Source organism: Emydura macquarii, unplaced genomic scaffold, assembly GCF_026122565.2.
Source record: "Emydura macquarii macquarii isolate MOO-44397 ecotype Brisbane River unplaced genomic scaffold, CSIRO-AGI_Emac_v2 contig_1045, whole genome shotgun sequence".
NCBI lineage: Eukaryota > Metazoa > Chordata > Testudines > Chelidae > Emydura > Emydura macquarii.
In genome coordinates, this window is record NW_027131182.1 from 17,641,196 (window position 1) to 17,667,082 (window position 25,887).

General features: G+C 44.8%; 1 protein-coding gene across 4 annotated transcripts in view; it reads right to left on the bottom strand.

Moving 5' to 3' along the window:
- HMGCS1 (3-hydroxy-3-methylglutaryl-CoA synthase 1) overlaps positions 1–12,837 on the bottom strand; it is a 24,492-nt gene extending 11,655 nt beyond the window's left edge. Inside the window, exons 1-6 of one of the 4 annotated variants that reach the window (XM_067545592.1) lie at positions 8,175–8,448; positions 5,380–5,837; positions 4,710–4,835; positions 2,511–2,675; positions 1,532–1,700; positions 1,227–1,397 (exon numbers count right to left, since the gene is read on the bottom strand). In XM_067545592.1, the coding sequence (XP_067401693.1) occupies positions 1,227–1,397; positions 1,532–1,700; positions 2,511–2,675; positions 4,710–4,835; positions 5,380–5,837; positions 8,175–8,191 (1,106 nt within the window). In that variant the 5' untranslated portion in view covers positions 8,192–8,448. Of the gene's footprint in view, positions 1–1,226; positions 1,398–1,531; positions 1,701–2,510; positions 2,676–4,709; positions 4,836–5,379; positions 5,838–7,513; positions 7,808–8,174; positions 8,449–12,707 lie in introns of those variants that run through there. The other 3 variants (XM_067545593.1, XM_067545590.1, XM_067545594.1) reach the window with 3 other exon arrangements.
- Between the last annotated feature and the right edge of the window lie 13,050 nt (positions 12,838–25,887).

Sequence of the window (25,887 nt, forward strand, 5' to 3'; positions counted from 1 at the left end):
GACTGCAAGCTACAGTTCATATACACAAAACAGAGTGCTCCTTGCTTCTTGTTTTTTCACCTCTGATGGTGAGGCATCTACACATTGCTTTGCCTGTATTAGACTTTATGCTTCTCAGGGAAGGGATCATCTCACTTTGTAACTGAGAAGTGCCACATACATCTACAGCACTACATAATGATCTTCAAAACAAGATTTAGGACTCTTCAGTACAATTTAAACTAATTTAAGTGGAATGGGGCTAAATAAAGCCAAAATGTTACAATCTTCAGGTTATTTGCTTTTTCTATGCTTAAGCAAAGCATCACATCTTCAAAGACTAAAAAGCCCAGACTGAGAGAAAGTGGATGCAAGAGAGTGGGTTTTCTATAGTTCCCCTTGGTACTGTCATAGTCTCAGTGGCTGCACCACAGCTGATGCTAGCTGAAACGGTCTGCAAAGAAACAAATGAAGTCGGATATGCTTGTTTTGGTGGGGAAGAGATGGTGTCTTGATTCCTCTCTCCTTAATTTGTTTGGCAGCTGGGAGAGGTGTGCGCTAGTAAATGAGACCTTTAGTCAGTGGCTAATTAGTTTGGAAGGTAGGGAAGCAGCTGTTTCTGGATGCAACTCATGAAAGATGGACAGATGAAGTACGTGAGACGAGAATATATAAATAAATTACTTGCATAGGCTGTTTTCACATTGTTAAGTATGCATGCAGAATTATTTGAGCTGCAACCAGCCTCTAGTAATCATCTAATCAACCCTGCCATAACTTGTGGCAAGATAGGAAAGGCTTCTGATCCCTAACCCAACCACCATATGTGTGTGTTCAGGTTTTAAGAGTGTAGCCAGATATCCTTTTTTTACAAGGATAGTTTAAAATGTTGTTTTGCTAATCCAAGGCAAAGATACTTCATGCAACTATGTTTATTCACCATCAACTGCCAATCAGTATGCTGGTTTGCACAGGACAGCAATCAGTACAACCCCCTTCCCTGGAATGCGTACAGCCTGCTTTCCCACTTCATTTGCACAACTAAATGTACATAAAGCACTTTGCCAAACTTATGTTTGTGTTTAAAAAACAAAAGTCTGCTACCTGAACTTAATCCAAGGGAAAAGTACTTTTCGGGCTAGTTTGTTTTTGTTACAGTAAACCTGTTTGAAAAACATTGTTTTTAGAGCTTTTCAAGAATTAATAGATCAAGTCACAATTTCTTATTTTTCTGACTTTATACTTACTGTGCTAGAAGAGAAGCAAGGCACCCATAAACTGAAGGGGTGTACATATTTCCATTTTGATTGGATACAAGTAAAGAAGCTTTGGTTTTCTGATTAAAGAGTTCAGCACTAGCTTTCATAAAGGCCTTTTCCACATCTCTGTCAAAATATGTATCTTCCAGTTTTACATCCCTATTTAAAAAAACAAGGTTTAGAAACTGTTGCTACTCACTAAAACAGCTGAAAGGGAGAAGCAGGTCAGATGCATAGTACATTTTACATTTCCTTCTTCCTCTGACTACTTAAGTAATATTAGCAGTTCTCACCTAAAAGCTTCCAGGCCACTATAGATACCATTTTGTGTTTTAGGGCTCTGGTCACTAAGAAAGTCATTCAACAACAGTCGAGCCACAGATTTCTGTACGAGTTTACAGTATGGAGAATGAAAGATCATGAAGCCAAAGTCATTCAAGGTAAAGTCTCTGTCAGTTCCTTCTGGAAAAGGCATAAAAAAAGGTCAGAGTTACAACTTACTCTAATACATATGCTGTTGCTCACATTAGCCACTTTTTTTAAAAAAAAGCAAGCTATAATATGGTAGCATCCAGGAGATTACTGTGAAAACCCTACTTTTGCTGGCAAGTTACTAGAAGCACTGCAGTTATTTGCATTTCTAAATATGTTTCTGGTCAAAGAAGCTCTTTAGATAATTGGCAAATTGCATCTGTCCTGTAAAGTGACATATGATTGTGGAGCTGCATAAAATACTTAAATAGTATTTTGGCACGATAATCAGATTTAGCACTAGCAGGAGGTAGTTATTTTCAAACTAATGCTGCTCAAGAAATATAAAATGGATGTTTAATAGGGGTATTTGTTCTTTGTAATTGTTGAATAATCTGTGTCACAGGATTAAGGGACCAAAAAAGCAAATACACACTCACATCTTGCTAGGCAAAGTACTATACACTGGAGGTATGTGCTAACCAAAGTCCTGGTGACCATGTTGCTTTCCTGAGGTTCATTTAATCCTACACACTCTAAAACAGAAGTGCGTCAATACCGCAATGTGCACTACCAACACTGCCCCCACCAAAACCAAAAACTGATGGGTCAAGTTTTGCTCATTTTACTATATACCTTGATTTAAATTAATATTTATTTAATATAAATAATATTATTTATTTAAATCGCCTTAGACTGGATATATGTGGCTGTACAGATATTGCATTCTCATTAGGTGCTCTGGCAAACAGAATTTTAGATTGCCACCAATGCCTGCAAACATTTTACAATAATACATACCTTTTTGCCACTGAGCACGGATTTTGTTGCGGTAGACAAAATAGCAGCGATCTAATGCGCTGAGGTAGCACTGAATAGATAGTTTACCATCAACTACAGGATATTCAGACACCATATCTGGCTTGTAAAAGTCATAGGCATGCTGCATATGGGTCCCACGCAGTCCTATTTATTTAAAAAAAAAAAATTGCTTAAGAGAATCACTTTAAAAGTCAACTTGAATACACATCACTCAAGATTGGGGCATACAGGTAAGATTTGGTGCCGGTCAAGCAATTTAGTAGTGCACTCTCACATCCATGGGGGTTTGACATACAGATCCAGATCTCTCACTACCCAGTTGAGAGTGGAAGCACTGGAACTACATCAGGCTAGAGTCACAAAAGACTTCGATGCCTTAACACCAAAAACAGGCCCCACTAGGATTCACAAAAGTTCCACCTCAGCTGCTGCCAAACCCTCTAGAGATGCCTAAGCTCATTCAACGCCTGAATTTGTGCAGTAAAAGTTCCCTAAGTGCCTATGTTTCTGCATATGGACTGCAGCCCCACTCTAGGCATCTGGACACCTGAACCCCAGCATGATTCATGAACTGGGGGAAAATAGGCATTTCTCCACTTAACTCTCCTGTGGGGCCCATACAGCAGATGTCCTCAGACCTCGCCTACCACATGAGGCATACGCAAAACAGGCATTCGGATTAGGGGAAGACCTCATAACTTTTAGCCTAGTGGTTAGGCTATTCACCTGGGTTCTGAGAAACCTTACTTCAAGTTCCACCTGCACCTGAAGAGGAGAGAAGGGATTTGAATGGGGGATTTGAGTTCCATAACCACTGCGATGTGAGACTCCCTCAGTCTCTCCTACTGAAGGTATTCCATTGTTGATAAATAATTAGGAGTCATTGCTGCAGGGGGACTGGATGCCCGGTCTCCACCTCCCACATTGAGTGCTTTAACCACCGGGCTACAGTTATTCTTCTACTTAGTTGCTCTCTTTGACCCAATAACCCTTTCACTGTTATCCAAACTGGAACAACGTCAACAGGAGAAAATGAGGGAGGCCCACATCAGAATATCCCATAGTGAAGGAGATATGGGCACTCACTTGTGAAGTGGCAGATCCTTGTTCAAATCCCTTCTCCCACTCAGGTGGAGGGGACAAACTGGGGAAAGGGGTCTCCACACTCCAAGTGCATACCCTAACCACTGGGCTAGGAGTTAAGCAGGAGTTCCTCCTCTCCTTCTGGGTTCAAATCAAAACATAGGCACCCAACACCAAGAAAGGTTTTCCAGCAGAGAACCTCAAGCAGGAGGCAACTCCCTGCAGCCTGGGCTTAGGCTCCAAGAGGGAGGCAAGGCTTAGCACACACCTCTCGCCTTGGCACCTCCATTGCCTAGTTTAGGCCAAGAGCTGTGTAGCATGCTTTTGTGAATTCCATTCTAAAGTGCCTATCTTTCCCCATTCACAGATAGGGAACCAAGGTGCCTAACGCAGGTTTTGGTAATTCCAGTGATTTTCTGGGCATCTAGAACAGGGGTGGGGAACGTCCGGCCCGCAGGCCGTATAAGGCCCGCGAAATCATTTGGTCTGGACCTGGCGGCTGGGGGGAATTCGGTGGTTCCGTGGGGGGGGGCACCGAAACCCTACCACCATTTGCCCCTTTTCGGAGGCGGGCACTGCCCCCCCGCCCCTACGGAACCGCCGAATTCTCCCCCGCCGCCGAATTCTCCCCCGCCGCCAGGGCCACCATCAGGCCCTTGACATAAAAAAGGTTCCCCACCCCTGATCTAGAAGTTAGGTATGGTGACACTCAGCATCACTACACTTAAGTTCCTTTGTGAAACTAGCCTATCCTGCCTGTAAGAGGTGATTTTCATTACTTGACAGCATTCCCTCTCATGAGCAGAAAGCTGTGTTGACAAGCACTAGACAATGCAGCCCTTGTATTTCCTTTGGTGAAACTCTGAAGGAAAGCAGGCAGTACCTCCTACTCTACCCACAAGTGGTCAGTCTGGACCAACAGGGCAGACGGTGCAAATTCTAACAACAGAAAGAGTGAATCTGGCTCCCTGGAGGCCTGGAATGATGGCAGCAACAGTGCTGGGCATCCTGGAGTTGCGGGTGTTCTGCAGGGCTCAAAGCAGATCTAGTATACCTATATATGGTATTTGTTTTAAATCTTTCCATGAGACTAACCTCTCTCAAAAATTAAAGGAGCATTTGGACCAATTAGCATAGCAACAGCACCAGCTCCACCAGTTGGCCTGGCATTTCCAGTGGCATACACAGCTATGTCTCCAGCAACAACAAGTGCATAACGACCTGTAAAAGATAAGAAATAACTGTGGAAAGAAGTCCCTTGGAAACTTTATTTTTAGCTTGCAATGTTTAGTTCTTCAGTTTACAGGAAGAGATGGTTGCTGCAGGACTGTGCAAGTTCTAATCAGCTCACACTTCTCTGAATTTATTTCCACCTTTTATTTTCATTCCTTGGAACAATCCCATCTAGATTTACAAGAAAAGGTCAGTGATAAGTAGGTGTCTCAGAATCACTTTGTAACACATATACAATACGTTCTAATTTCACATCTCCACAGGGTGTAAACTAGACGTGTAAGTCATCTTGGAAGTATATATACATTTTCTATCTAATGTATTTCCAAGGAAACTTATACTCAAGGCCAATGTTTGTTTTCCTCAGCATTTTTTAATAAATAAAAAAAAGGAAATATTGTATCTTATTAAATATTTTAAAAAGCTTAGTATCCAAGCACAAAGTTTTGTGCTGTGTATGTAAAGTGGTTACTAGGAAGACTACTGGACAAAGACTCAAGATGTAGCTTTCCAACAGAAACACCAAACTTACCATCCCAAGAACTGGACTCAACCCAGTTAACAGCATTAAAGATAGCAGCAGTGCCTCCATAGCATGCATTTGTTGTGTCAATCCCTTCTACATCTGTATTACCAGAATCCTCAAAGAGCTGCATCAGGACAGTCTTTACAGATTTTGATTTGTCAATGATTGTCTCTGTTCCAACTTCTAATCTCCCAATGCAATCATAGGAGAGAGTGTTCCTCTCCATAAGCTTCTGTACCACAGTCAAGCAGAGTGAGTTGATATCCTCTCTATCTGAGCAGAATCCCATCTTTGATTGACCCAAGCCAATGGTGTACTTCCCAGCATCCACACCATCAAATGTTTCCAATTCTGACTGGTCAACATACTGAGAAGGAAAATAGATTTCCAGTGCAACAATTCCCACATCTTTTGGCCAACAGGCTTCAGCATTCACAGGAAGAGATCCAGGCATTGTGGTAGATCTTAGGGGAGAGGGGGTGGGAAAAAAAAAAAGCAAAGTTTATTTGGACACATTCAACTTAATAAATATGTGATAGACTTCTAATTTCCTACAAGCACCTAGAAAAACTATTTCCTACATATTCTTTTTAATGTTGTTTGCTATGGCATGTCCCACTCTCTCATACCAATATGAGTACTCATCTTTATTAGAGGAGGACTTCACAAACATGCTTAACTCCCAGATAGATAATCTTTTTTTTTTTTAAACTGTAATTGATTTTTCCCCCTAAATTTAAAATCAAAGTTTCTATGTATGTATTGCTAGTTATTTACTTTCTTCCCATTTTATTAGTGGATGTTTTGTACTTGTTTCTTTGGTTCCTAATTGTCAGTAGACTTTCTGATTTGATGTCACTAAGAAATTTTTAAATTATTAAAAATATAAATTTAGTCCCTGAGGATGCAAACACTTATGCACATGAATAAGCCCACTGAAATCAATTGGATGAATCACGTGAGCACAGATCTACCAAGTAGAGATTTGCCATAGGGATGTAGGCTCAGAGGTCTGCCCACAAGGACAACTACTACTTGTAGGAGGTTTTTTTAAGTGAAATCTAGATTAAGTAAGCGTGACGTAACGATGCTGGCATTACAATTTGCCTGCTTAGGAGAAGAAACTCTTTCAGTGTTAGTCAACTCCTGAAGAATGCATATCAGGGGCCAAGAGGCCCACAGATCTTTGCAGTATTGATACCACCTTTATCACTGAAAGTGTTTCTCTGGTAAGTTAATAAATAAAATAATAATAATTAAAAAAGGGGCACTGCAGTGACAACAGGTACCAACATTTAGTTTGAGATCTTCATCTTTTGTATTGCGCATCCCACACTGAGACGTGTCATTATCCCTTACAGGGACTTGGCTCAAGATGCTGCATTGTGTGATGGGACCTATCAGCTCTCAGAGTTTAAAGAAATAAACGTGGAACACTTTCATATCAGGAAGGTGATCAAAGCAGCCATACAGGCATTTGGATCCCAGCCACCTGCCTACACAAAGCCTGACGGATCTGTGCTGAAGTCAACAATACAGTGGGATCACAAAAGTCACGCCCTTCACCTCCAAGATTCCCAGCTATGAAGGTAGATTGCTCCTTTCACAAGTTGTGACTAGTCCCTTAGAACGCCTGCAGCAGAGCAGGAACTGAAGTCCAAACCCCAGCCGTATCACACTCACACAACAGGAAGATCAAAAGGTGACATCCAGCCACCAAAGGTGGTTGCTTGCTCCCCTCTAATACTCTCCTTCCCTTTCCCCCAGTGCAACACAGCTTGGAGAGGTGGCAGATCTGAACAGTGGACTAAAGCTAAATGAAGGCCAGACTGAGGTTTTGCTGGTAGAACACAGGAGAGGGGAAGTAGTTCAAACAAAAAACCCACCACCCATACGCCTTGCCTCCATTAGAAAAGCCCCACTATTCATAAACAAACACCTAGCTCTTATATAGCCCTTCTCATCCAGAGCGCTTTAAGGGAGGAATCCGTGTCGGTCCCCCTCTTTTACACTCAGAAACTGAGGCAAAGAGGTGAACTTAGTCGCCCAAGGTCACCCAACACACCAAGTCCCTGAGTCCAAGCAGTGCCCGCTCCACTAGCCCACAGTGGCGTACCCTGGGTCTCCCGCCAACACTTACATTTACGCCCCCCGTCGGCGGCAGCGACCCGCTGTGGGGCGGGAATGACGGCGGCAGATGCTCGCAACCCGCCCGGCGGCTGCGGGGGAAGAGATGTGACGGGCTCTGGTCCCCGCGGCTCCCTTTCTTTGCTCCCCCCGCAGCGGGAGCCCTCGGCATGAGCTACGGTGGCAGGGTCCTGGCCGCCTGCTGCGACAGCGGGGGTCGGCTCCGCCGAGAAGAGCCCGGCCAGCGCCCCGGCCCTCGCTACGCCACTGCTAGGCAACCCTGCGCTCAGACACCCCGGGGCTTCTTCCGACTCGAGTGTTATTGGCTGCCCCAAAATGGAGGCACCATCTCCCCCTCCCGCATCTGCCACCGGCAGAAATGAACCACGGCGCCCCCCCCCCCCCGGCTCAGGCCCCGCCCCCCGGGCACGCGGCAAACGCTGCCAAGCAGCCCAACGCAGCAAGCCACGCGCCGGGTCCCCCGCAGCGCCGGCCCATGTCCGCTGCCCTCCCTGCGTTCTCAGAACGTTCTCCCCGCGTTCTCAGACGCCCCCCAGCAGGGCCCGGGGCGAGGGGGCCCGGCGCACCGGGATCTCCGGCCGCGAGCAGCCCCCTGTCCCCCCAGGATAGGAAGAAGCGCCTTAGCCCCCCGCCGGAGCGGCTCGTTTACTCACACGTTCCGGAATCCCATCGCAGGCCCGCGATTCGCACCGGGCGGGGGAGGGGGACGCGACGCGAGTGCGCATGCGCCTGATGGATTGCTCACAGTCAGCGTGGCACCCAAACGCGCATGCGCGCCGTGTCAGCCAGCGAGAACCGATGTTCCCAATCGGCTTCTTCTCCTCCGCTCCGCGTGGCGCTGCGACCTAGCGGCCTGGGTAGCGCGTGCAGACCCTGCGCTGGGGGAGCGGGCAGCGGCGAGGACAGGCAAGCTCCGGCTTCCACTTGGTCGGGGTCGTGGGAATAGAGGGAGACAAACAATAGCGGCTGCCGCGGTGGGGTACAGGACAGGTGGAGGGAGTAGCTGTTCCTACATCATTCACAGCTTGTATTTCTGTTGCAAGCTCCGGCGGACACACCTGCTCCGAGTCCGCCCCCTCCTGCGGGGGGGGCGAGGTTTTTCCTAACAGGAACCATATGGAAATAGAGGCTAGGAATGCATCCTGCCGTTTCTGCTAAGGCGTCATCCACAGGAACGACAGGTAAGGGTGCCTCTATATGTCCAGCCTGCAGGGACATGCTGTGAACTGCCCCCTCTAGGTAAATACAAGCTGTAGCTGGACCACCGCTGCTGCATAGCAGGGGCAAGGGTAAGTGCATGTTTTCCTCCTCTGGTGACTTCCTTCCACGAAGGAAGCTACAGCTTGGCCTGAATTACACTGGCCCAGTAAGGTGATTAGGCATTACAAGTTATAGTGTCAACCTTTTTGATACCAGGGACTACCACGCTTGCCTTCCTGACCTGTGTCAGGGAGATCTCAGAGAGCCGTACTGTTCCATGGACCAGTCCTGGAGAAACACTGGGCTAGGTTCTGTCCCCATCAATTAAAAAGTTCCTGAGGTGAGATGCTTACACCCACTATTAGACAAGTAGGAATAAACAGGACAGGGAAGGGCTGAGGTACAATACAGGTTACAACAAGATTTTTTTGTTTAGCTAAAGTGAATTTATCACACAACAGAGGCATTACTACATAAAGGCTATGTCTATATGTACTTATGTGATACATGCGGAGTACTGCAGTAAGCTTGGGTTATATTTGAGTTCCAGTGCAGTAAAATAGAACACTGGAACTTTATTTCAGTGAAAGATTAAATCACAATAGTGTGCCCTACTCTGAAATATTAATTGGCATGTTTATGCTATAAGAGTGCAAAGCAGAAGCAGATTGCATGAAGCACTAGAAAGATCGCTGTTTTAGTAGCATATCTAAGCCGACAAACTCCAAATTGAAATTAAGCATTACATTAGGCCCTACTGGAAGATATTCCGAACAGACAGTTTAAAGCAAACTAGTATAACTAGCCCAATAAGGCCAGCTGAGGTGGTTTGACTGAAGCCTGCCACATAACAAAATGCAGTTTCCTCAGGTGTAACACTGAGTAGGAACAAGATTCCCTGAATAGTAAATGTCAGTGGTAAAATAAAATTCAGTTGCAAAACTGAATCAGAAGCAATGCAATGACTATTAACAGTAGTGCTGTCCTGACAGCAGAAACGAGTCTAGGCTTTGAAGTTAAATCTCCTTATGGTGTGGCTGATGTGGTTAGGACCTGTGATGGTGTCACTAGAGTCGATGTGCGGGCAGAGCTGGCTACGGGGTTTGTTGCACCGTACACCATACAACAAGAACACTAACCCAGGAACCTATCCCTGCAACAAACCCCGTTGACAGCTCTGCCCGCACATTGACTCTAGTGACACCATCACAGGTCCTAACCACATTAGCCACACCATAAGCAGCTCATTCACTTGCACATCTACTAATGTAATATATGCCATCATGTGCCAGCAATGCCTCTCTGCCATGTACATTGGTCAAACCGGACTGTCACTAATCAAAAGACTAAATGGACACAAATCAGACAAAAATGGTAACATCCATAATCCAGTCCGAGAGCACTTCAATCTCCAAGGACACTCTGTAGCTGACTTGAAAGTTGCCATACTTCTACAAAAAAACTTCAAAAACAGACTTCAGGGAGCAACTGCAGAGCTGGAACTTGTATGCAAACTTGACACAATCAAACTGGGTCTGAATAGGAACTTGGAATGGTTCTCTCATTACAAGAAGTAATTGTCACTGTTCACACATTCTCACCTTCTAATCAATGGTTGTGAATAGGCCTCATCTACTCTAACTGAATGGACTTTGTTTACACTTATTCTTACCCGTGGATGTATATATGTATGTGTACACACACACACACACCCACCCCACCCCCTTATCTGATTTCTATTTCATGCATCTGACAAGTGGGTTGCAGCCCACAAAAGCTTATGCCTGCAGAAATGTGTTAGTCTTTAAAGTGCTACAGGACTCTCGTTGTTTTTGCAGGGGAGCATAGGAATTCCAGTCATCTATTTTCATTGTTAGAAATTAGAGAAATACAATTAAAGTTTTATTTTTTAATTGATTTTATGATCCAAGATGTCTTAACATAGGTAAGGAATATTTAGAAAAGTTATTTAACCTTGTGCCTTTTTAAGAGTCTCTAGGAGGCATAATGTGCATACCACATCAGTCCTTGCCATGGCTGCAAAATGCTACTACAGTTTTTCCATAATGGGAGAGACTTCATATAGTGGCACACCTGAATTTGTTTTTTAAATTACAGCGAGCTCTGTTAGTTGCTTGAGATAAAAATCTTAAATAGACTAGAAAATTATTTTTGAAAATTTCTTTCACAGGGTAGAGTCTGCTGAAAGCTACAAAACAGAATAAGAATCCAAATCTTTGGTTCTTGCAGGTAACACAACTGGTCGTTCATTTTTCTCCTTTTATTCCTGAAACAGGTTTCATAAATAAAACATTCAATAAAAGCACTCTTTTCATTTCTGAAGAAATACTGCTATGATGAATTTGATAATTAAATATGCCTTTTAACTTAATGTAGTTCCTTTCTCCACCCATTTCCAAAAATATTTAATTGATGTACAGTGAATACATCATGTACTGGACACTGAACAGACCCCTAGATGTTTTTTCTACTAAACGTATCAAAAAGGCTATCTGCAGATATTCAAAGATTTTAAGAAGACTGCTGCTAGATCATGAAGTGTTTGTGAAATGCAGCACTCTCCTGGTTACAGCTCAGATTTTAGGCAACAGTATGCATGTAAAATTTCACACAAGTCTTTTCGTAAAGCCCAGAAAGAAACTAGGACATAATGTCTCAAGGAAATATTCTCTCCTCCTATATCAGATTTTACATTACTAATGTAACAAATACATGATTTTAGTTATTACAAAGTCCATTGCTTAACAACACACAGGCTGGATCCTGTGATTGGGTTTGATGCTGCAAAGATCTGGGCAATTGCCAGAGTGAGAAATAAAGAAAGGGCGAGAGACTTAGGAGAAAGCTTACTATATGATCAGTGGTAAAGATGGCTGAAGTAAGGAGATTAAAACAATTTGGTATTGGACCTGCAGTTCAGACCACAATGAAGTAGAGCAGAAACAATTGTATTTGATGCACACACAAAGATAATAGGAAGAGTGGATGACATTATCCACTAAGTCATGCCTTGCGCTCATTCCTGCTTTTGGTTACCTGGTCAGTTCAGTTCCTGAGGCACTGAAGCTAGCTACATTTCTAGAAATTATATAGGAGACACATCCAGGAAAAAAAATAGTTAAGCTCTGTTTTAGTATGTGACTGAATTTCAGGAGGACAGTGCCTCCAACTCCTTTGATTTATTCTTCTTTTTAGGACACACAAAAATCCCTTCAATTTTCTGCCTCCGAAAGCCCCATACGTGCAGGCAGAACTCCCAGTGACAGTCATACCCAGGTGGATCAAAGATAGCAATGAGCTGAAAAGCAGTCTGTGCAGGTTCTGGTAGCACAAACACCATGCAGTAACAGACTGTCCTATACCTCAGTGGTCTAGTGTTGATACTAGGGCAGTGACTGGATCTCCCTACGTGCCTGTACGAGCCTAACACATTTTGTCTAGTACTAGATTACACAAAAGCAACCCCACACCCTAATTGGCATTTAGCCTGATTTGCCTCGTCTCTCCCTATAGCTGCCTTGTTTCACTAGGTTCAGAGTGAGGCATAGTCTAGGGACTTTTTACCGACAAGTCCAAGTGTCCGTGAACCTGTCACGACACACGGGCAGGCCGGGCACGGGGGGTTGTGATGTCCCGATGCTGGGCTGCCTTCTCCTCGGCACGCGGGAGCCGGCACGTCACCGTTTAGTCCAGGCACAGAGCTCGCGGGGCAGCGCCCACCCCTGTGCGCACGGTGCGGGGCAGGAGGCGAGGCGATGTCACACACGCCGCTGATCCGGAGGGCAAGCAGGCGCCTGCACCCAGCCCAGCCCCGGGGCCGCTCGCAGCCCTCAGCCCCTGCCCAACCCGCCGCGGCAAGCCCATGCGCGGGTCCCAGTCCCGAGCGGCGCCGGGGATCTCAGCAGCGCGCCGGCCCCCCGCGAGCGGCTGGGGTGGCGGAGGATGCGCCTCTTCCCAGCTCTCACCTGCGTGAGGCGTCGGTGCCCGCCACGAGCTGCTTCGTTCTCTCTCCCTCAGCAGCCACTGGATGGGGGACGGGACCGGAGCGCTCCTAGAGCGGCGCCTTTAAACCAGCCCCGCCGCCCAAGCGGCAGCTTGAACCGTGAGCGGCAGTTCCTCCGCCCAATCAGAGTCCCCCGTCGCAGGGCCCGCTCTGTCACCGGTCCCAGCCAGTCAGCAGACAGGGTGGTGGCGCTGGCGCATGGTGTGAGAACGTGACGCGGCCTGGGCAGATTGCTGTTCGCCAATGGGAGCGCGGCTCAGGACGAGGCCGCCCAATGGGAACTCAGTGCAGGGCCCAGCTAACCAATGGGAGTCGCGCTGCCGACTGCAGGTGAGGGTAGTGCGGCCGCGGGTCCCTGGCGCGCTGAGGAGGATGTTACCTAGCAACGGGAGCGAGGCTCAGTCAGCCTGGGCAGGGGGAAGCCAGAGCCTCATGTTGCTTTAAAGGGAGATCCGCGGCGGGGGTGGGGGAGTCAGAGGAGCTCTGGGGGCTGCCCTAGGATGCTAGAGCAGGGCCCCTGGGTGGAGAGAGGCTGCTGTGTGGAAATGGGGCTGCCATGAAAGTGGACAGGGCCAGGAGGTGGGCGTTGGGGGAATGGAGGCTCCCATGGAGATGGGGCACAGGCTTCCTTAGGGAAGGCATGGAATTGGGACTCCCCACGGGGAGAGGAATGGAGAGGGAGGCGACAGGGCCCACGTATAATTTCTGTGAGTTAAACATTAGGATCATTAACCACCTAAACGTAAGATTGAGGCACCTAAATCCCAGGTTGGATCTGCAGAACTCCTGGCGAACCCTCTAGGTGCCTAAAAATACCCAGCACTTAATCTTTTCAGAGTGAAAATTCCCTAAGTGTTTATGTTCTCGTCTCTGGGCCTGCATACTGCGGCTTGCCTCTGGACAGCCAGATGCCTACATCCCTGCCAAAGCAACCCACAAACTGGGGGAAGACAGGCATTTGGATGCCTAACTCATGTGCAAGACCCAATCTGGTACGCATGCTTAGAGTCCAGACTGGATCAGGCCCCATTCATAATTCCAGGGGAGGTGGGGAAAGAGGGGGTGCCCACACCATAACTTTTAGCCCAGCAGTTAGTGCACTTACCTGGAATGTGGGGGACCCAAGTTCAGGGACATCACACATTCTATGGTGAAGATCAAATGCCATTTTTAATTATGTTCCATAAATGGGTAAAAAATAGAAACTTCCATTAAAAAAAAGTTTAGATCCTGAAAACGCCTGAAAACATCTTGCAGGCTATATCATGCCTATAGGCTACGTATGTTTGACAACTCCATTTTAGTTACTTCTCAGAGAACGACTTTCTGGTCAGAAACATTTAGTTTTTCATACTTTGGTTAGTTTTCAAAAAGGAAAAAAGAAAACTTGTTTTTTCAAATGCACTTCAAAAGTTGTTCCTAATTTCCGCATCTCGTCATACACTTCAGTAATGTGGGTTCCTTCACTTTCAAGCACTTTTGCTTATCAGGTTACAAAGGCTCATGTACCTGTGCAAGAAAAACATTAGACATTCAGCAAGAGTAGAGCAGTTGTCATCACTGATCCAAGAAGAGAGAATGATGCTTTTTTGCAGTTCATGAATGCATTGCCAGCAATATATGTAATTTTCTTTTCCAGTTTTGGTTGAATCTTTGCAAATTTGGCTTGAAAGAGGTGTATTACATATGGAGTCAGGGATGTGAATGTCAAGTAATTTCATCTCAAAAAGACTAAAGTTACAGCCTAAAGGAACAGAGATCAGGAAATCCAAATTATTAATAATTGTTTTTCTGATATAACTTTCTGTCCCTTTGGGGATGCTATGACTTAAACAAGCAAGAAAACTCAAAGTTATTTATTATATTTAACTTATTTTGCAAATAAATTAGTAAAACCAGGAAATAGAACAGTGTTCAATTACAATTTTTCAATTGTCTCTCTCTTGCAAAGAGTTTCAACTAAAATTACACCCCTTTGCCATTGGGAAACATTTTCTCTAGGCAAGCTGAAATAGTAGTTAATTATATCCAAAAAGCAATAGGTGAATTCTGTAATAGATAGTTGCTACAGCTAATTAATGATGAGGAAAATATACTGTTACTAAATCTTACACTACAAAAAGATTTCAATATTTAATTACAGTCAATTTCAATAACAAAGTTAACCAAGCCCTTGGCAGCTGTATTGCAGGATTTCATTTCACCACTATAGGTCTTCTTGCATCTTCTTGCAGAGACTTCAACTCTTTATCTTAGCTGTGATAAATTTGGCCTACTGATTCCAAAGGAGATGGGAAGTCCAAATTATGTTCAATTTACAAATAAAAAGATGCCAACCATGGAAATTCAGCCTGGCATCTGAAAGTCAAACCAGGTTTTTTCTTGCTCTCCAGTAATAAAAGATAGATGTACAAAGGGATTTGGGAGCCTAAAGCCCAGTTTTAGGCACCACTGTGTGGTCCACACAACCCCCATTCTGCTGTTACCTAGCCCTGTAGGTGTCTGGATTCACTCAATGATTAAATTTTCTCTAAAGTCCCCTAGACACCTAAGTTTCTGTCGCTGTGCATGTACACTACTACTTCAGGCAGGAGTCTGCTCATCTGTCTTATGCCTAGGTCCGATCACGCTTCTCAAACCAGGTGAAGATAGGCATTACCCTACGTAACTTGACTGCAGGGCATGATAAGGTAGGTGTGCTCAGAGCATACCTAACTCCACACAAAATGGCCACTGTGGATGGGGCCACCCTTATAACCTTTAGCTTAGCAGTTAATGTATTTATTTGGGAGATGAAAGAGCCAGGTTCAATTCCCCCATCTACCTGCTGAGGAGAAGGGATTTGAACAGGGATCTCCCCCATCTCAAGTGAGTGCTGTAGCCACCAGACTTAGGGCTGGTCTACACTAGAGAGTTTTGTTGACAAAAGTCAGCTTTTGCCGACAAAACAGTGGAGGTATACTGACCAAAACGCTCCTCTCATTGATGTAACTCTCCTGCTATGCCGACATCATAAAACCACATCAACGAGAGGTGTAGGGCTTATGTTGGCTTAGTTAGGAGAACACAGTGTCAATTCTCCACCTGCTCTGGGCAGGGATCCCTGGCAGCCTTGTCAATTTCATGGCTCAGCTATGAAATTGACATGGCTGCTGGGTTCCCAGCAGAGAGTGGGAATGGACAAGCCCCAGGGGGCTTCCCCTGGCTTCTGGAAGGGAATGGGGAGGGGAGGGAAGAAGCCCTGAGTGGCTTCTCCACCCACTTTCCATGAGGAGCTGGGTTAGCTAGCAGGCAGGGAGGGGCACAAGAAGCTGGGGCAGCTGGATCTCACTCCCCAAGGCCAAGAAGCCCTGGGCTTCCCCCAGCTCCCGGCTGAGAACTGGGAGAAGAGAAGCCTGGGGCTGGTTCCCGGCGGGGAAGAGGGAGTAGGGCAGCCTACCAGGAGCTCGTGGGGCTCCCATCAGGGAGCTGAGAGACCAGGCTTTCAGTTTCCCACACTGCCTTCTTAGGTTGGTAGAAGTGCTCCTGGTGAGGATGCACTCCATTGACTCAAGGAAAGTAGTGTGGACATCAGCCACTGCAGTCATTATTGTGATGGCTGCAAGTCGACCTTTGTTAGGTCGATTTATTTTTCTAGTGCAGACAAGGCCTTAGGATATTCTGATGTGAGTCTCTCTCAACTTCTCTTGCTGAAGCCATTCCACATTAATTAAATATTAATTGAGTCAAAGACAGCATAAGAACCACTCTATAGTCTAGCGGTTAGGACACACCTGAGAGGGGCTGTTTTAGATCCTTTCTTCTCCTCAGGCTGAGCTGGGAACTGAACGGGGTCTCTCACACCTAAGGTGAGTTCCCTAACCACTTGGCTGAAGCTTATAAGGGAGGTTGGTGCTGCCTTCCCCTTCACCCCCTTTTTTGTATAGAATCAGGTAGGCGCCTTGTCATGGAGTATGTTGGCCTTATGACTAACAAGTTAATGCAGTAACCACCAGCCAGTGCCAAATGGTGGCCTCACAATAGCTGAGAGAATAAAAGAGCTGAGATGCAGAGGAGTAGCATGGCTGCTAGGGGAGCAAGCAGGCTGGAGAAGGAAAGTCATGCCAGCAAGCTGGTGAGAAGTCGCCCAGAGAAGAGATGACTAGATCTATAGGATGGAGAAGCCTACAGATCCAAGAGAGAAAGGAAGGAGATTGGGGCACGGCAGGAGCTGTTGAGGCTTGATTCCACTGGCCTAGTTTAAGGGCCCTGAGCTGGAACCAAGAGAAATGGGTGTGCCTGGGTTGCCCTGCCAATCCCTCAGAGACTTAAGAACCAAAGGGGTTTCTAGACCTCCCCTGAGGATGACCCTGCCAAGTATAAGGGGAAACTTGTATACCCTCGCTGGACTGTGACTAACCTCCTTTGTAGCCCAGAATGGAACTACCACAGGGTCTCGGACAAGAGAAGCTAACCAAATGCCCTGCCAGACTGTCTGGTCTTTGTGCAATGTTCTATTGGACCAGAGGAGATGCTGTCACATTAGCACGCTTGCTCACATGCCTGTGCCAGCAGACAGGTTCCTAGCTCTGAATTGGAAATACATATAGGTGCCTCCCTGTAACCCAGATTTAGCTGCCAAATTCCTTGAGAGAGTCAGGACTTGGATATTCCCTCTCATTGGCATCTCCCACTGGGTACCTTAGGCAGCTCCCCACTTACCTTGCTGGCTTTTGTGGATCCCATGCTCAGGCACCCTCTCCCTATTCATTGTATACAGAGCCTAAGTGCTTAACTCAGGCTTTGTGGATCCCAGTGATTTTCAAGGCACCTGAAAGTTTCATGTTGCTACGCTCAGCATTGCAACACTTAAGTGAATCCAGGCCAAATTATTCCCTTGCACTTCTGAACTAGATGGTTCAAGGCTTTCCCAGAACCATCTAGTACGTCCATCACTAGAGCTGTACACATGTAACAGAGTGTAGAATTTGGCCCTGCAGTTGAATGTAGCTAGCAATTCTGTTGGTAAATTGTATGCCAGAATAAACCCCAGCTCTTTATCTTAGCTGTGATAAAATAGGAGTAAAAGTAGTAGAAGATTTTTCTTTCAGAAAAGTCATCAAATATGTGTACAGGAAAGAAGATATGTACAGGGACTAATTATATAATTATTAATTAAAAGTATTACTATTATCTGTCAAGTAAGAAGGGACCCTTTCACAAACTTTCACAGTGTAATTGCACTTCAATTTCTTTCTAGACGGCCTACAGGAAAAAACTTGCAATGAGAACACGAGTCTAGTACGTCTCTTTGCAATAGGCATTCTGCATTACCAACTGTGATTAGTCTTCATACGTCTATCAGCCCTTAGCTAATAAAAGTTTAAGTATATTGAAATCATTCAAGTGAACAGCTGCCCATTAGCAAATATGAAGATTTTCACTACACTTTAGAGTTAGAATAAAAATGTTTACTTTCTCTAAAACATATCTTTTCTGTGTAATCTAATTTCCTATTTATAATATAGTTTTCAAGTCCTAAAAGTTGGTCACAATGAAAGCCTCCCAACAATGCTCTGGCAACATGCCTCAAAACTGAGGTGAAGGAACTGTTCAGACTGCCGACTTAGGCCAATTGTGTTGGTATTCTGTTTTCATTCAGTGGGGGCAACTGAGACCAACAAACTAATTTCACATAATCCACATAACAGCCATCAGATATTAGGAACTTCAGCCCAGATCCTCAAATATATTTAGGCCCCTAATTACCTAACCCAATCTTCTATTGTCCTAATTTGTGGTGGATTTGAACTTCCAAGCAGCAGATGAAAAGCTGCTGCACTTTAACAGTCTATTCTTCCTCTTGCAATTCCCCTTTCATACTACAAGACATTGGGATAAATTAGTAGTTTGTTTGTTAAGAGGACCAGGTTTGTGATAATTTAATGAGGCTGACTTGTCCAAGGTAACTTTAATTTCCTTTATCACCATGTTTTTCTAGCAAATTGACTTTTGGTCAGAATCCTGGGTGCTGTTTTATTTTATTATAACAAAATTCTTGTGTAAACAACTTTTAAAACAAAAACAACCCCTGCATTAAGGGAGACACTGTGGTAATTTCCATTCTGGTAAATCTGTGACACAAAAGCCTAAACTCTAAGGAGATGGAAATTATAGGATAGAATGTCAGATTAACGCTCTTTTTATATGCAAAGTTAATTTACTGTTCGTGAAAGCTGCAGGCATAATAATCCTGGAGAGTGAAGTCCTGTTTAGCCACAAAACAGGCCAATACATGCAGTAGAAGTTCAAGTTTCCTCACACTGTCCTGCCAATGTACATCAACGCTGCCCTCAAAGTCAACACCTTTACTAAGAGAAGTTTCCAAAATAATACCAGAAATTTGCAAGAAAATAAGGCTTCAATGATTTTCCTGAGTCACGTTTTAATCTTGTAGGATTGAGTTTTCTTGTGTGTGTGAATGGTTTCTTCTGCATAACTATTCCTTCAGGGACAGTTACTCCGCATTGTACCTTATGTGTATCCGTTTTAAAGATTTTTGCTCCAGAGACACAAGTTGCCTTAATAGTGGTTTATGGCACAACCAAGCCTTATGTTAGGACTATGGGGTGCAGAGAGAGAACTCAAATAAATGCTAAAAATGAAAAAACAAACAAACAAACAAACAAAAAAACCACCTTTAAGGAACAAAAAGTACTTAACTCTTAGGGAACTGATTACATTCCTAGAGCAATGGTTCTCAACCTATTTACCATTGTGGGCCACATATGCAGACTACAGTGTGTTACTGAGGATGTCACATGGGCCACAGCAGGTTGAGATTTTGCCAATGAAAGGAAGAAAATCCATCTGACTCTTCATTCCTACTGCTGAAAGCCTATTCAATGACCTTGTTACCGCTTGTCTTAGTTTGTGTAATGCTCTCCTATCCAGCCTCCCCGGATCTCCTCTCTTCCTGCCCCAGCTTATTTAAAATACTACCAGCAAAATCATCTTCCAGTCTCCTTTTTCTCACCTCTCCTTAAGTTTCTTCAGTGGCTACCACTGATCTTCAGTTTCAGGTTCAAGCTAGTCTTCACCCTCCATGCTCTTCACACTGTCTTCCTTATCTGCATTTCTTCTTTAATTAACTCTTACTCCCTCTCCTAATCCCTGTATTCCACTTAGGTATCCTTCAATTGCTACTTTCGTTTCCTTGGCATGCATGCCATTTTAATGTCAATCCTTAAACTTGGAAGAGCTTCTCAATTAATTTTTGCAGCTCATACTCCCTTTCCTCCTTCTGAAGATTCAGCTATTACAGGGGTATTCTAGCTATAAAGAACACCCCTATTAAGTATTTTGTTTTTTTCCAGTATTGTATCATACTGTGTTGCATAACCCACTGAGGGTAATCAAGTCCCATATGTCAGAGTAATAACAAACTACCACAAGATCAGGAAGGAATTTCTCCTTTCCCCATGTGTAGCCTTCTAATATTATCAACATGCATTATGATTTTAATCTTCTTTGGTAGCATCTGTTCTGTCCACTGTGCCAGGGTCTGGATATTAGACTGGATGGACCAGTAGGCCAGTCTGGTAAAACAAGTCCTTTGTTTCTATGTAACTCTTATGAGAGTTCTAATTTTAGTGTTTGTTAAAGCCTACCCTAAAGAGGGTAGAGAAAGAGACTATCACACTTGGGTAATACAATAGCTTTTAAAGTAAATTTTAAGAAAGCTGGAAACTAAAAGAGATTTTCCAAATGTATTTAGAACCAGATTTTAAGGTATTTACATAACAAAAGATGCACATAGGCACTTAGTGTAATTCTCAAGAGTGACTCAACAGGTTAGGCACCTAACTCCTGTTGAAATCAATAAATATCTTTGTTTAGCATTTGGGAAAAACAGAGGTGATGTACTCATGTGATTTCCATTCCCCTAATATCTTAGGATATTGAACAGCAGCAATTAAACATAGACATTTTTTCAGTCAATATAACTTACATCCCAGAGTTTTAAAAGACTTGGCAGATGAGCTTGCTGGAGCATTAATGTTTTCAATAAGTCTTGGAACACCAGAAAAGTTCTAGAAGACTGGAAGGAAGCTAATATTGTGCCAATATTTAAACAGAGTAAATGGGATAACTTGGCTGATTATAGGCCTGCTAATTTGACATTGATTCTGGGCATGATAATGGAGTGGCTGATATGGAACTTGAATTAAAGAAGGGTAATATAATTAATGCCAATCAATGTGAGTTTACAGAAAATATATCGAGTGAGTTTGGCAGGATTTTTTTTTTTTTTTGGTGAGATCACAAATTTGGTTGAAACAGGTAATAGTGTTGATGTAATATACTTAAACTGCTATGACACACTTTACTGGGTACCACACAACATTTTGATTTAAAAACTAGAACAATATCAAATTGACAAGACATACTAAGTGGATTAAAAACTGGCTAACTGATAAGTCTCAAAATGTAATAGTAAACAAAGAATAATAATCAAACAGGTGTTTTTCTAGTGGGATCCTGCAAGGATCAGTTCTTGGTTCTGTGCTATTGACATTTTTATTAATGACTTGGAAGAAAACATAAAATCATTACTGATAAAGTTTGCAGATTACAAAAATTGATGGAAAGTAAATAATTAAAAGGACAGGTCATTGTTATAGTGCCATCTAGATCATTTGGGAAACTGGACACAAGCAAATAAAATGTGTTTCAATATGGCTAAATGTAAACATATACATCTATGAAGAAAGAATGTTGGCCATACTTATAGGATGGGGAACTCCATCCTGGGAAGCAGTGATTCTGAAAAAGACTTGGGGGTTCTGGTGGATAATCAGCTGAGCATGAGCTCCCAGGGAAACACCGACTATAAGAGCTAATAGAATCCTTGAATGCATGAACAATAAAACTTGAGTAGAAAGAGAAGTAAAATAACCTCTATACATTTGGCAGTGGTGCATCTGCTGCCAGAATACTGTGTTCAGTTCTGGTGTCCACAATTCAAGAAGGATGCTGATAAACTGGAGAGGGTTCAAGGAAAACAATGATTAAAGAATGAGAAAGCATGCTTTCTAGTGAGGGGACACAAAGACTTCAATTTGTTTATCTTAAAAAACAGAAGGTTAAGGCGTGACCTGATTACAATCTATAAATACCTACCTGGGGAACTCGTATTTAATAATGGGCTGGCTCTTTAATCTAGCAGAGAAAGGTAAAACGTGATTCTGGAAGCTGAAGCTACACAAATTCAGCCTGGAAATAAAGCATGAAGTTTTAACAATGAGAGTAACTATTTGAACCATTTGTGATGCAGCATAGAAAGAAAAATGCTCGTGTGTACGCTAAGGTATCACTACTGATGTATCAGAGGGTTGCTAGGGAACTTGTGGAGCAGGGAGGAGAGGCTGACGAGACAGGCAGCACTGGGGGAAGATAGCGTCTCTGAAGCATAGTAACAGCAACTGGCGGTGGTCACTGAGTGCCCACCTGCGCGGAGCTGAGGAGCCCGCTGAGTTCTGCCTTCTTCCCATCCAGCTGTTGCTTTAGCAGTGGCAACATCTGCAGCCACATTTGCCTGAGCCACAAGAGACACCGAGCCGCTCGGCCATTGAACACGAGTGATCCTGGACTGCCGGGTGGACCTTCCTGGCCTGGCAAACAAGTCACAGCAGTCGGCACGACGTGGGGGTTGGCACAGAGCATGCCCCGCTCAGCCCACTCCCTGAATGGAGATGCTGCTAACACCATTCCCAGCACAGCCCTGCCGGCCATGCCGAGGGACCATCCAGTAAGCCCTGTTGCTCTTCAGGGTATCCCCTGTCCTGCCCTCAGCAGGGAGCACTGGCCTGGATTGCTACCACGGGCTCAGAAGTTGTGTGGTGGGATCTCCCTGTTTTCAGCCAAGTTTCCCAACCCTTGAATTAATCCCTTCATTTCTCCTTCCCTGGGTCTGTCTCACTCCCTCTGTCCCCTCCCTCCTTGGGCCTGTCTCCCTCTGCCCCTCTGTCCCTAGGTCTGTCCCTCTTCCTCCTTCTGCCTCCTCCCTCCCTGGGTCTGTCTCACTCTCTCTATCCCCTACCTCCCTGGGCCTGTCTCTCTCTCTCTCTCTGTCCCCTCCCTCTCTGGATCTACCCGTCCATTTGCTTACATTACTTTTCTTTTCCAGAAATTCATTAAGTATGCCTGCGTTACAAAAAATTAAAAACCAATCCAAATCAATTGAATTGCCTGTCCTCTGTTAACTCCAAATAGAAGAATTATTTAAACATCACTGATAATTTCTTTAATTTCCTCTCTACCTTCTACAGTTTCAGAAGCAGATTAAAAAAAAACATATTTTCTATCCATTTGTAACAGAGTGGGCGACTAACATTTCAGATCTAGAGGATAAGTGTGGAGTTATGATAGTATTTCGGCTGCTGTTTGGATTTATTAGTTTCTTCCATTTTTATGAATTATAAACTCAATTATGCAATATTAAAGGACAATTCCAGTAATTCGTTATACTACTTTAGACTTATATCCTGAAAAACTTTACTACTCATGATACATATGTTTGTTGGATCGAGGCATTAGAGTTTGAGCCGAAGAGATATTGAGCACAGATATCTCTGATTATATTACTCACATGCACAAAATAATATTATAGTAACTATAATATTTGCTGTATTTCCTTGAAATTTCATAGTTATTTTTACAAATGCTACTAATTGTTTCAGTATTGCCATAACTCTGAAAGATCCCAGAACTGGGTTTAATTTAATTAACTATTTGTTGTTGTTAGCTGTGTTCAAGCCCTTTGTTAGGAACTGTTGACACACAAAGGTTGTACCGCTTTCACTATACCAGTATAGTGAAAGCAGTACATACCCTTAGGGAGGACACAGTTATACCAGTATACCATGTATAGCTTTTTCCCATGTGGGAAGGTGAATAAGCAGTATCATCAACCCTAGGTTAAAAAAACATGTCAGACCTCCCAAAAATCATGAAATTGGCCCAAAAAATCATGGTGGTTTTGGTTTTTTTAAACTTATATTGTGGTTTTTTGGCCTGTCCTTTGATTTCTGTACTCCCGATGCCCTCCACCAGTGTGTGAGAGAGACAATTAGATTGCCAACACTCCCAAATTTATGGAGGTGATTTTAGCCCTACACTGCAAGAGCTTTTACCCCCACATCTGCCCAGCCCCTGCCCAGCAATCAGTTCTGCCCCACAGCCCCCAATCTATTCTGCCTCCACATCTGCCCCCTCTCCCAATCTCACCCCAGCTCCTCCTGCAGCCATGTCCCGATTGCCCCAGCCCTGGCCCCTTGCTACAGGGACCGACCCATACCCATTCCGGCTCCTTCCTCCAGGAACTTACCCCCGCCGTGCCCAAACTGGGCAGGCAGACTACTTGTCAGCTCCTCCCAGCCTGGCTCTGCAGGCCTTTGGTGAGTCCTGGGGGAAGAAGGGTGAGTGACAGGTGGGGGGGAGGGCGAGAGCAAGCAACAGAGAGAGGAGGGAGAGGAGCAACTGGGGACAGGACCTCAGGGGAAGAGGCAGGGCAGGGGTGGGGCAGAGGTGTTCAGGTTTCAGGAATTAGAAAGTTGACAGCCCTATCACCACTCTGGCAACAGTTGTGATAAATCTTATGCAAAGTTTGCCTTTCACTGGAAAAGTTGTAATCTGTTGAACAATGTTATCCTGTTTATATGCATGTCTTATCATTGTATATGACACTATTAGTCTTAGCTATGTGTTTGTATCTTAAACGTGTTCCTGGCTAACACCCACAAGACATATTTACATCCAGACCAGCCAACCATTGTTGATGGACCATTAAGGAGAATCAACGCTTCCAGTGGGCCTCTCCTGAGAACACCTCAGAAAGCATGTTAGACAATGGATGCCTTATGACTTGGCAAGGCACATAGAACATGTGATCCCTAAGGCCATGTTTAAGATAGTAGCTTTCCATGCACATAGACTGGGGGGGGGGGTATAAATTGGAGAGTATGACATCATTCTCTTTCCTGCTCCACATCTCTGGATTGTAATTGTGACGTTCCCCCAGCCCCCTGTAATCTGGACTGGTGTGTAGCTGTGTCACCTCAATTCCTCACTCTGGGTCCCAATTTACCCTGCTTTGCTGTGTGAACCACCCACTCCTGGGTCAGCCCACGCCCAGCTTCCTGTGAGTAATCGGTTCCTGACCTAGTGAAGGAGCGCTTCTGGCCAGCCACTCATAGGATAGACACCTAGCAAACACTCCCAGTCCCAGCTGCAACCCCGGGAACTGCCGTCTTGCCGGGTTCAGTGCTGTACACTGCACCCTGCAAACTCATTTACATTTGTCCATCAATTTATCAGATAAATTGATATGCACCAGCTCTGTCACTCTAAGTGAGCCCTCTGCACATGCTCAATCCACATGCAGTGTTTTAGCTAAAACAAACAAATAAGTTTATTGACTACAGCAAGATTTTAAGTGAATCTAAATCAGATGAATATAAATCAAAAGATTAATAATGTGTCAAGGAGTTAGTCACACTCAACTAAAAGATAACTCGCCTCCTAAACTACGGTTAATATTTCAGTCTGTATTCAGCTTACCTCACAGGCTGGTTGGGATGCTTCTAGCAACCAGGCTTCCCTCCCACCCCTATGGCTAGATTCTCAGTCTTTGGCCTTGCTTAGGGTTCTCAAATGCAGCCCCCAGGGGGTTTCTGTGCGGCCATGAGCATCTGGGGAGGGAGGGGCAAGGATCCACCCGGCCCAGCCAGGTTTCACCTGATCACAAGCCGGGACTTGTTGGGAGCAGCCCCCGCAGGGTGAATAACCCTCGGCCCTTGGCTTCCAGAAGCACCTTTCGCCCCCGGATTGCAGTGCCTAGGTAAGTGACTCCTCCACCCCCGCACATGTCTGCCTCAGGGTCCACAACCCTCCCTGCCAGCCACTGGCTGCCCACCAGTGCCTTGGGTCCTAACTCCCACTCCCTTCGCTCCCTGCCTTTCCGGCACCCTGTCCCCCTTTCCTCCCTGCCAGCTGCTCCATTGCCTCCAGGGTCTGACTCCTTGAATTCATCCACTCACCCCCATCCCCCCGCTGGCCATGCCAATGCCTCTGCCCCACTTCCACCATTTCCCCTCCCTGCC